This window comes from Etheostoma cragini, chromosome 5 (assembly GCF_013103735.1).
Source record: "Etheostoma cragini isolate CJK2018 chromosome 5, CSU_Ecrag_1.0, whole genome shotgun sequence".
In the NCBI taxonomy this organism is placed as follows: Eukaryota; Metazoa; Chordata; class Actinopteri; order Perciformes; family Percidae; genus Etheostoma; species Etheostoma cragini.
The window spans coordinates 10,493,162-10,504,160 of record NC_048411.1 but is presented as its reverse complement, the minus strand read 5'-3'; the positions used below and the strand labels follow the sequence as shown (position 1 = coordinate 10,504,160).

General features: G+C 40.3%; 1 protein-coding gene across 2 annotated transcripts; it reads left to right on the top strand.

Annotated features, from left to right (window-relative positions):
• Positions 1 to 59: 59 nt before the first annotated feature.
• On the top strand, positions 60 to 10,881 carry gkap1 (G kinase anchoring protein 1). 2 transcript variants are annotated; one of them, XM_034871139.1, is made up of 13 exons: positions 60 to 322; positions 726 to 986; positions 2,862 to 3,020; positions 3,425 to 3,502; positions 5,902 to 6,040; positions 6,668 to 6,696; positions 6,884 to 7,042; positions 8,353 to 8,439; positions 8,726 to 8,789; positions 8,879 to 8,949; positions 9,051 to 9,128; positions 10,124 to 10,173; positions 10,402 to 10,881. In XM_034871139.1, the coding sequence occupies exons 2-13, from the start codon at positions 750 to 752 to the stop codon at positions 10,454 to 10,456; spliced, it is 1,206 nt and encodes a 401-aa protein (XP_034727030.1). In that variant the 5' UTR covers positions 60 to 322; positions 726 to 749; the 3' UTR covers positions 10,457 to 10,881. The 2 variants fall into 2 exon arrangements, with proteins under 2 accessions (XP_034727030.1, XP_034727031.1); XM_034871140.1 differs by lacking the exon at positions 10,124 to 10,173 and having other exon boundaries at positions 61 to 322.
• The last annotated feature ends 118 nt before the right edge of the window (positions 10,882 to 10,999 follow it).

Here is a 10,999-nt window from a genome sequence, read left to right as displayed (position 1 = left end):
CCATTTTGCTTTTGTTGTGTGGGCTCATTCCATCCCTTCATCCCTTACCACTGGACAGATTAACCCATGGAGCCCAAACTGTGCATCCCTGTCTATATTGTATGCTGCAAATTAGGTGAACAATAAGACACATTGCCTAAAACTGTTATACTTCTATTTACAAAAAACTAGACGTTTTCTTTTCTTTGTGTTTGGAAGGTACTTTAAAGCGAAAGGGCGTTCAGCAACAGATTTCTTTCTCCTTTTTGGCACCACCGGGCTGCTGTACTCACGCAATTGCTGGTAGCAAACCAACAGTAACCGACAGCACCTTCACGAACAGGTGAAAGCCTTCTTTAGAAACTTTTCCTGTTAGTATTGTCTCTGAAAAACAACTTAGCACGTATATTTAAAACTAAAGATTAGCGTGAGGTCATTAATGTGTTTTTGACTGTCATGCATCGCTACTTTTGCACTTGTTTAGAAGCTAACGAAACCGGCTACAGTTAGCTAGGTTAACTTGCTGCTATGTAACGTTAATGCTAGCAGCCAGACTGCTAGCAACGGTGCGGTTCTAATCACATTGCATTTATCATCACGACTGTTATGATTAAACCGTGCAAGCTGTTGATTTAAATATAGCGGCCAGCATATATATAGTATTTTTGTGAAAGTGGGTTGTGACTAGCTATACGCTAACAAGTTATCCTAACTAGCTTTATTGTGTTGTCTCCTTTTGTCATCAGTTAACGTTAGTTTTCCTTTTCGAAATGGCATCGTCTGCAATGATCACCGTCCCCACCACCGCCTCCCGTTTCGCCTTGCTCCAGATAGACTCGGATTCGGACTCCGACGCCTCCGATGGGGGAAAGACCACCACCAAAACCGGACCGAAGCCCCGACAAGGGAAGGCAGGCGCCACCGGGGGGAAAGGGGCTCAGTGCAACGACAAGAAGAAAGACAAGAAAAAGAAGAAGAAGGAACAGCAGCAGTCTGAGGCAAATGAGGTGATTAGCAGGACTATCTCACGACCCTCTGCTTTATACATATCTGTGTTATAATTAGGTCGTTAGGGTGCATACGTCTTACATGGCTTCTGTTTTGTGACAGTCATGACTTGGAATTGTTCTCCTCTGTGGTTTCATTTCTACTGAAACTACAGGGTGGTGCCAGGCACACCGCAGCAGACACCAGAATGTGTTCTTAGTTTTGTTTTGCTTGTAGTTATTTAGAGCAAGTGTTGGCAATTAAATTAAGCATGTAAGTTACCAACGTTTTACTGCTTGATAGAAGCATCACCACCTGCTTACTCAGGTTAGCACCAGAATTCCCCATTTTCAGAATGAGCTTTTTTTGCCATGTATGACGAAACATACGAGGAATTTTGCTTTGGATCATCATTGCTCACAATGCGCTTATATATACAAAACAACCAAACCATATATACACACTAATATTTACACACTAGAACAGAAACAATATAGACAGGTTGAGGCCATAGTGCAATGACGAGTGCAAAGTATGCAGGAGTTATTATTATGATATATTATATGGAATCAATGATACTAAGAGAAAATAATTATTGTGGGGGTGGCAGTAGCTCAGTTCATAGGGAGTTGGGTTGGGAACCGGAGGGTCACTGGTTCAAATCCCCGTATGGACCCAACAAGTTGGGAGCGTGGATTGGTGGCTGGAGAGATGCCAGTTCACCTCCTGGGCACTGCCAGGTGCTCTTGAGCAAGGCACCGTACCCCCCCGACCGCTCAGGGCGCTGGTTCAGCTGGCAGCCCACTCACTCTGACATCTCTCCATGTATAGTGCATGTATAGGTCCTGAGCATGTGTGTGTATTTCAGGCCTGTGTGTGAGTACTAACAAAAAGTGTGTACACAGAGTGTAGTGCAGTAATTTCCCCATTGGGGACTAATAAACAAATTATCTTAATTATCTTATCTTATCTTATCTTAAAGCTACTATTTGCATTTGTAAATATGTCAATATATTTAAAGCTACATCTTTCGTCAGATATGATCAAATGGACCCTGTACAAGGCAATTGTATTTCTGTCACGTGTTATAATAAGTAAACTCAATGTGCTTTACATTCAAATTTAGAGCTGAGTCGATTAGTAGGTCAACAGAAAAGAAACTTACAACTATTGTGATAGCTGACTAATTTTCAAAGTCTTTTTTTTTTTTAAGCAATGTTGTCAATGTGTTTGGTGTCTGGTTTTAGCTTCTCTAATTTGAGGATTTGCTGCCTTTCTTTGTTTAATGTAATTGTAAACTAGATATCTTTGAGCTTTTAGACTTCTGGTCTGAAAAAACAAGGTATTTGAAGAGGTCACCACACCTTGGAATGTGGGTAAATGGGAAAACAAAATGTTATCACAATTTTTTTACACTTACATTATGTTAGATATATCATCAATAGTGGAGAAAATAATTATCAGATTAACCAACAACAAAAATAATTGTATAAATGTAATAAATAATTGTAAATTGCAGCCCTGTTAAAATGCATGTGCAAAGAACCACCAACACGCATAGACAGAACACATTGAAAGTTTACACAGTTGAGACAGATTTAAGGTCTTCAGTCAGTTTGATCCAGAAAACAGGACCAAAGTAACAAAAGTGGTCTCAGCAGATCCTATTCTGGGTACAGTTTGCCAAACACCACCTGATGAACAGTTGGTCTGACTGAAGTTTTTTGAGCAGGAGGCTCTTATTATTTTAAGACTGGAGGCCGTTGCATCTGTTCCAGCACACACATGGTGATGGTCTCTTCAGCTAACAATAGAGCAAGGTACTGTTCATAATTGTAGCAATAGTGATCTTTACAAGAGTCAGTGTTTAAATGAATCTCACATCTTTCTTTCAGTTACGTAATCTGGCCTTCAAGAAGATTCCTCAGAAGTCATGTGCCCCGCCTCCCTCTATGACCCTGTCAGGAATAGCCGGTGAACTTCTCAGTCCTGCATCAGGAGACCACCCTATGCCTTCAGAGGGGTGGCAGCAGTGGAAGCAGAGGGATGAGCAGGTATGAGACCGCAACAACAATAATTATAGGAGCTAGTGAGCCATACTGTAGATAATGTTCTCTTTATAATTGACATGCCCATCAGGAAGCCCTATTACCTCCAGCTGTTTTAGTGGAGCTGTTCAGAGTTCTGTGTATGTCTGAAGCACTTTTAGAAGTGATTAACAGATTTTGGTTACAATTACTAAACGTGACACCTTTTCTTCACCTGTTACTGGTGACTTGGAGGAAGCAAGTGCTCCAAATCCTGCTTTGTTATATATATGGCTTTAGGAAAGAGCAGATGCATGACGTGTTGTATATTGTCTTTCCCTGATATAATTGCATTTCAAACTGTTCATGCCAGTCTTTACAGACTGTACCAATTATTTCTCAAAAGGGTGTTCTTTCTTTTCCCTCTGTAGATAACCTCTGAGCTTTATGAGGCTGACTTGGAAAAAGCCTTGATTCTCAGCAAACTGGAGTATGAACAAAAGAAACCGGTAAATTACACACACACACACACACACACACACACACACACACACACACACACACACACAAAATTCGACTTCTATTTGCAAATTTGAGCGAGGGAAATGGGGTACAGTTGTCAGACATATCTGCAAATTTGGACTCTTGACTTATCTGGGGAGTTTTGATAACCCTCTCTGTATTATTAGAGATGAGTTGAATACTCGGCTGAAACGAGTATCTGGTACGGATAAAGCACTTTTGCCAAATACAAGTATACAACGAATAACACAAGTCAATATCTGTGCTCAGATTGAATACAAATCCTCATTAAGTAGTGGACTGTGTCTGTGTTCTGTGATAGGCTAGTCCCAGCGCCCCTCTACTGAACTATTCTTTGATTGGCTAGTCACAGTGCCCCTCCCCTACACACATGCAGGTTCCTTCTGTTGCTGTGTGCCGCTCCGCTCACTCACTTGGACACAGAACACTGAGAAGTGAACACACAGCTCTCTCCCTCTCCCTCAGCCACTCACCCACTCTGTGGATCTTTTCCGTTAGCGTTTAGGGTTTCTTCAGCTTCAGGTTTGGTTTTTACTGCGGTTTGTAGTAATACTTAGTAACCAGTAGATTTCTGGTAAACATGGGGGTTGTTCAGACATGGTGCTTGCGGTAGAATGTTTTTAAACCGTCAGCTGGCTTCATTAAAGTCAATGCAGATCTGAAAAACAGCATCGGCCGATTTGATCCGTAGAACACAGGGCCGCCCCCCATACTATACTACACTTACACACGCGCTGCATCTAACGTAGCCTGCCGAAGCCTCGCGCCACTGTGTGTTTTGTTGAATAATTTGCTGGTATCAACTGTCAAGGTGGTATTTCAGACTGGAAGTACTCCGGTGATAAGAAAATTCGACTTTGCAGTATTCACAAAGCCTGTGAGCAACAAACCTTTACAATAATATAGAAATAATAAAAACTGCGTTAACTCGCGATAAAAAAAATTGTCAACGTTAATGAATTAATGAGTTAACGCGATAATAACACGTTGCTTGCCCAGCCCTAGTTATGAGATGTTGAATCTCATCGTATCGGAAGAATATCCGAATTTGCCCGATGTGCATTCAGTTTGCTGTAAAAAAAAATCTATACATATTGTCACCTTTTATTTTGAAATTACCACTTTTATATTTATTTTTTATTAAAAAGATTTGTTTGATTTTGATTTAAATGTTTGGAAGACTTTAGTAGTGAAAATGTCAAATCATATTTTAGTTGCGTTATGTAATGTAACTGATTGTGTTAAATGGGCACATGTATCGTATTGGTAGCAGTTAACAGAATGAAATCGCATCAAAATCATATCGTGGCAGACTTTGGGATATCAGTAAATATTGATTTTTGTCCAAAGAACAGATATATCAAGTATCGTGATAAAACATGTGATTTACATCACTTCCTATGTTTGAAATGGCAAGGTTTCCTCATAGTCATTGTAAATATGCTAAATAATTACTCTCGTAAACTCTTTATCTGAAATTCACTTGAATCCAATTTCATAAGAAAAGACACTACAGCCCAAAGTCTCGCTTGGTGCAGTTTTTACACTTACCTCCGACACACCGTTTAGAGATTTACTGCTACAAGAAAATACACTTCATTGTTTTATCTTGTGTCCACTTCGTGCTTGCACATCGATCAGTTAAAAATAAAATAATTCAAGGGCACTGACTGGAGGAACTAGTACATGTTTTTTGATGGTGCAGGGAAACCTGAGCACACAGAGGAAACCCGCACAAACATGGGGAGAACATACTTACTCCACACAGAAAGGCCCGGAACGACCTGGATTCAAACCAGAACCTTCTTCCTTTGAGGCTGCAGTGCTAACTATTGGATCAACATGATACCAAAACACTTTTCAGCTCCTTTTGCAGCTTTCTCTGGATCTTCTGTTTCAGTGGCTGTAGAAATGAACAGAGAAAATAGCAACACTAAAAACAGAACCTTGTGTTTCCCAAATTAAACTATCTGCCTTTGCACAGCACAGTGTTAGGATAACAACTGTTGGGTTTCAGCCTGTTCTTAAGTCCATTACTTATTAAATTAAACAATGACTATGATGTAAAACTCTTCACTTTAATGTGAAGTTGTACCCTGTTCACCCCACATGGATGTAAACAAACCACACAGCCCTTCAACTTCATACTCACTGTTGGATTTATAATCCAGCGTGAAGCCTAAACAATGAAAAACACATCACTGTCCTAACAATTTCAAACCACATTATATTTCTCTAAATGATTACAGCCAGAAATGGAGGTTGAATTGTTTTAAAGTCATATTTATTATCTTTGTTATGACTAGTAATTAGAAGTTAAGAACCTTAAGGCTAAGCTAAAGACAATGAATCTGGTTTCACTCAGCTCAACAACACAAACGCATCCTCACCGAAGGCACCAGGAGGAAAAGAGGGCGGAGGGAAGAAGGACAAAAAGAAGAATCAGCAGGCAAAAGACAAAAAGACAGTTTCACTGCAGGACTTCCAGGCTGAAGGCAGTGCAGGTGAGAGAAAACGTATTGATCAGTTTCAAAAGGCATCACTCTATGATCTTGTGTGCTGAGGAAAATCCCTCACCACAAAAACACTTTTGGTCCACGTCGCCCAGCCCAGCGAGCATCACTGTCTGCTACGTAGGGCAATATTATGTTGATATCGGTGTGTGAAACTAGATATTGTCTTAGATTTTGGATATCGTAATATGGCATAAGAATTGTCCTTTCCTGGTTTCAAAGGCTGCATTACAGTAAAGTGATGTAATTTCTGAATTTACCAGGCGGTTGTAACTGTTCTATCATTTGCCTTTACCCACTTAGTCATTAGATCCACATTATTGATGATTATTTATCAAAAATCTCATTGTGTAAATATTTTGTGAAAGCACCAAAAGGCAACACTACAATCGTTGCGGTATCGAGGTACGTGGTAGGAAATGTTGTGATATTTGATTTTTTCTTATCACCCACCTTTACTGCAAGGCCTTGCGTGGTTTGTTGAACAAATGATACTCTAGGCGAATCAAGCTCAAGGAGTTGATTGGATTACATTTCACTGGAGTTGTACCTTGTTACAATTTTGTGTCCAAAAAAAATGGATTGACTGAATAATATTTTTTGTCTGTGTCTTTGCAGAGCATTTGAGTAAGAAACAAGAGAAAGAGGTAAGCAAAGTCCCTGAGCATCTTCATTTTTCTTAACCCGAGTCGTAAACAGTGGAACATTATTGTATAGAAATAAAGAATAAATATTTAAGTTACCCGTCAATATTATGCATGTGTTTGATTGGGGTTAAATCTCATGTATGGTGAGGCATATCCCTGTTGAAACACTGACCTCACTCCCATCCAGGACGGCAGGGCGGCGAACGTAGCGTTGAGAATTGGGCAGGAGGAGCGTTTTTTTAACAAGCTCGAGGATGACGTCACTCGGATTGTCCAACAGGAGAAGAGACGGGAGCAGTACGCCAACAGTCATGGACAGGAAGTCTCCTCCATAGAACACGAACGGGTAAGCAGACGGAAGAAACACACATACGTGAAAAAACTATTGGTCTGTGTATATTATACCTCAAGTATCTACAGTACATGAACAAGTCTTTCACGTATTGTACTTTTATTTGCAATTACATTTTTTTAATCTGGCACATCAAAAGAAAAACCAATCAGCAACAGTAGAAGGTGACTGTACTTTTCACCTCAAACTCTTCTGGGAATATTTCTTAAAGCATTAGTGCGTAACTTTTTGATATTAATGAACGTCAGATACAGTCAAACCATTACCAAATGAGTTGCTACAAAGCTAACTAAGACTCTCAGCTCAACACAACTCTCTCTGGATTTCTCAGTATGGCCGTGTTCAGGAGGTTGGGTTGTTCGGTGACTTTCCCACATAGAAGCTCGAGTAAAGAAATGACCTCTTCTGAAGAATCCATCATGTTTTTTTAATCCTTTGTGTCCTCCTTGGCTACTAGCAGGTGTGTGGAGGAGGGGTGGGGGCTGTGCGCGACCACGGAAGGCTTGTTGATTGTTGTTGTCATTACTTAGAATTCCTCATGGGGACTGCAGAAACTATGCACCATAACTTTAAGTGTATGTCTTTAGCTTAAGTTATCATCATGGCGTAAAAACGTTCACATCACACAAACGTACTGAGAGAAAACCATGACTTCCTGGAGATTTGGCTGAAGGTGAATAGTTTTATTGTACTGAGGATTTTTGGCACTTCTACTACATTTTGTTGAATTATTCCTAAAAATACACGGCCCACTTATTTCCCTTGCCATTTCACACCTGACATTTACGTCTGTTAAGTCTGCCCATACAGCAGTTCAATTCAATTTTATTTTTATAGCCCCAACAGTTATCTCATTGTGCTTTTCATAAAGAGCAGGTCTAGACTGTACTCTGTGATGTTATCTACATAAACCCAACAGTTCCCACCAAGAGCACGCCCTAGGCGACAGAGGCAAGGAAGCACTTCCTTTGAGGCAAAAACATCAGGATGGGCTCTCATCTGTCTCGACCGATTGGGAGTGAGAGAAAGAGAGAGAGACACAAACACAGAGAGGCAGAGAGAGAGAGAGAGAGAGAGACAGAGAGACAGACAGACAGACAGACAGACAGACAGACATGGAGGATTGTAGCAGAGGGTGTTGAGCAGGAACATGGGGGCAGCCGTGTCTCTTCGTTTTCCAGTGATTTTAATAAACCTAACATCACCCAAGTGAAGTTTGTGTTTTCTTACTTAGCAAATATCATCAGCAGGGAAAAGTATAAATTTGTCTTGACTTGCTCTTTTCTACCTGTCCTTCCTGTTAGGACCCCCGAGCAGAGCAGCTGAAATACGATCTGGAGAAGAAGGACCAGGAAATCGATAAGCTAAAGAAGACTATATCACAGTGGGAGGTCAGCGGTCAAAAGCAGTTTCCCATCATTTTATAATTTCACCCTCATCTTCCAAAACACGGCTAAGAAATATGTATTTGTTAAATATGTTATATACAACTCTATATAGAATAAGGCCAGTCCATCTTTTTCTGATATGATATACGTGCTACTGTTGGTTACAGCCATTTTAATTGATGCACAAATGTCATGAGCTTTGTTTTAAAATGACACTGTCGAGAAAATAAGAATTTACCTCAGCGAATTTTGTCGGTCATAAAAAAATGCTTACTTCTCAACTCTCCAGGGGAAATATAGAGATGTAAAAACAAGAAATTCCCAGCTGCTAAAGATGCTTCAGCAGGGAGAGAGTGAGTTTCCTTTTCCTTCTGTCCTTTTCTTTTCCCAGTGAAGATTCAATACGATCTGTCTGATGTTTTCTGATGTTTATCTCCTTCAGTGAAAGATAAAGCAGAACTCCTTCTACAGGTAGAAGAGCTACTACACATAAAAGAAGAACTGTCATTACAGGTGCGTTATGGTTGGTAAAGATTATGAAAGAGGGACATGTTTGCATGAGACATTTGGACATTTAGGTGCATTATAATTATGTGTTTTTTCTGTTTATTTAGGTAGCGTCACTACACGCTGCCTTGGAACAAGAAAGGTCAAAAGTCAAAGGTCTGCAGTCAGAACAACCAAAACATCAGGTGAGAGTTCAGTTAATCACTCACTTTTTTACTTCCGATTAGTGTGTCGTAATGTCACCGTAACAAGGAAGAACTGGTATCAGGTTTAGGTGTTGACTTTTAAGCCCAGTTCAGACCAAAGATTTGCAACAAGACAAGTTAAAACTTAAAAATACTACTACTTGCAATGTGCCGGTCTGCAGCGTTCTGGAACCCGCCAGTTTACTCGGTGTATCGGCTCCATAGCAACGACTCTCCGTACCTCCATTCTAACGTCCGACTTTTCAGGCTTTTTGTAGCTGGAGATGACTTGTAGGGTCTTAAAGTATGAATGAGGACAGTTAGATACTTGGTACAGTTGCAATTCTAGAACTGAATATTAAACTGTGAAAACAAAACAAAAAAGAGACGACACCTACCCAATACCCTGGGGCTTTATGCAAATTTATACCGTGAACGTGAGACTGGAGCTCTCCCCTCGATTGTCAGCAGCGCCGTCGTTTGGAGGAGTTGGGATCACCTCCAGTCAGCAGAGAAAACACTATCCAGACAGCATTTTGCCAGGGGAACGGCTGTTGATAACACTGGGCTTCTTCAAAACTGTCGTTTATACCTGCTGACAATTTGTAAATGACTTGACCAGCTGACTTCATTATGAGCTGATTGGCTGTTGAAACTAATGACGTGCCTTACGTTGTAAAACCAGGCACTGGCGACTTGACAAGCAGAGTCACAAGCAACGTCAGCCGGCTCCAGGGTCGAGCTGAGACAACCCAGTACACACTACTTCAACTTTCCCCTGCAACATTCTGAAATAGTCTCGTCTCGTCACAATTCTTTGGTCTGACCATGCTTTAGAGAGACAAAAGGCTGTTGTACATCTTACTCTTTGAGATGCACATGATCCATTGTTAGGGTGTGATTGCCTAGCTGATGTTCATGTGTACATTCGTGGGTGTGTGTGTGTTTGTGTGCGTGCATGCATGCATGCTTGCGTCTTCTTTCCCTTTCCGTAGAAGAGTCAAAAAACAGCCAGTAAGTCAGGTGAAGTGAGAGAAGTTGCAGTGTAAGTAAATCCCAGCACAGAAATACAGTAATACAAGTGTAATTCAGTTTATTACTATAGCCAGCTAAGGTCAGAGTATAACTAAGCTGAGTTTCAGTTCATAGACGTTTAACTTTTTTTTTTTTCACTATGTATTTGTGTTGACCTATAACATGAATTAGGTAAAAAAATACGTTGTTGTACTAACAATAAATAATGTTGTACTTTCTGGGCTTTTCTGGTTGGCAGGGAAACAAGAAAGGTCGGAAATGCTCGGAGATGGATCTATGAAGGCCCCAAATGATGAAGACCTTTCAAAAGCAAAATCATATAAACTAATGAACAAATTAAGAAAAACACAACTGATCATAATCGGGGTTCTCCTTCCTTTGTTTTCTTTAGCTTGGACTCCATGTGAGCATATTATGCATGCCCCCTTAATTACACAGACAAACACACAGAATACACTCCAGAGGAAGCAGGATGTGTTACACAGCTGAACAACAATTACAGAAGCTTTTTAAGAAAGGTTGAGTTTAAACTTTGTGTTGAAATGGTGGCTTGGCACAAAGTGCTGCCCTCTGCAGGCTCAAGCATTCACGGTAGGCCTACTGTTGGAGGCTCTGCGCCTGTTCTTTGTTGGGTTTTAATGTCAAAATGACAGAACTTGACATGTATGTTTTTGTTTCTTTTCTTTCTCACAGTTAAGTAAATAAAAACGTTTTCAGTGAAAATTAACCGTCCCTTTTTGTATCTTGTCTTAAATGTCAACATTTTAGAAAATCGAAGCATAGATTTTTGAAAATGAAGCTGAAATGCGGGAAAGATAGATTATAATGTATCTACT

Bases quoted from the DNA above. Each gene is read 5' to 3' on its own strand.
- gkap1 (XM_034871139.1), top strand. From the start codon at position 750: ATGGCATCGTCTGCAATGATCACCGTCCCCACCACCGCCTCCCGTTTC. The intron at 7,043-8,352 runs GTAAGCAGACGG...CCTTCCTGTTAG, and splicing joins CCTCCATAGAACACGAACGG to GACCCCCGAGCAGAGCAGCT. The intron at 8,440-8,725 runs GTCAGCGGTCAA...TCAACTCTCCAG, and splicing joins AGACTATATCACAGTGGGAG to GGGAAATATAGAGATGTAAA.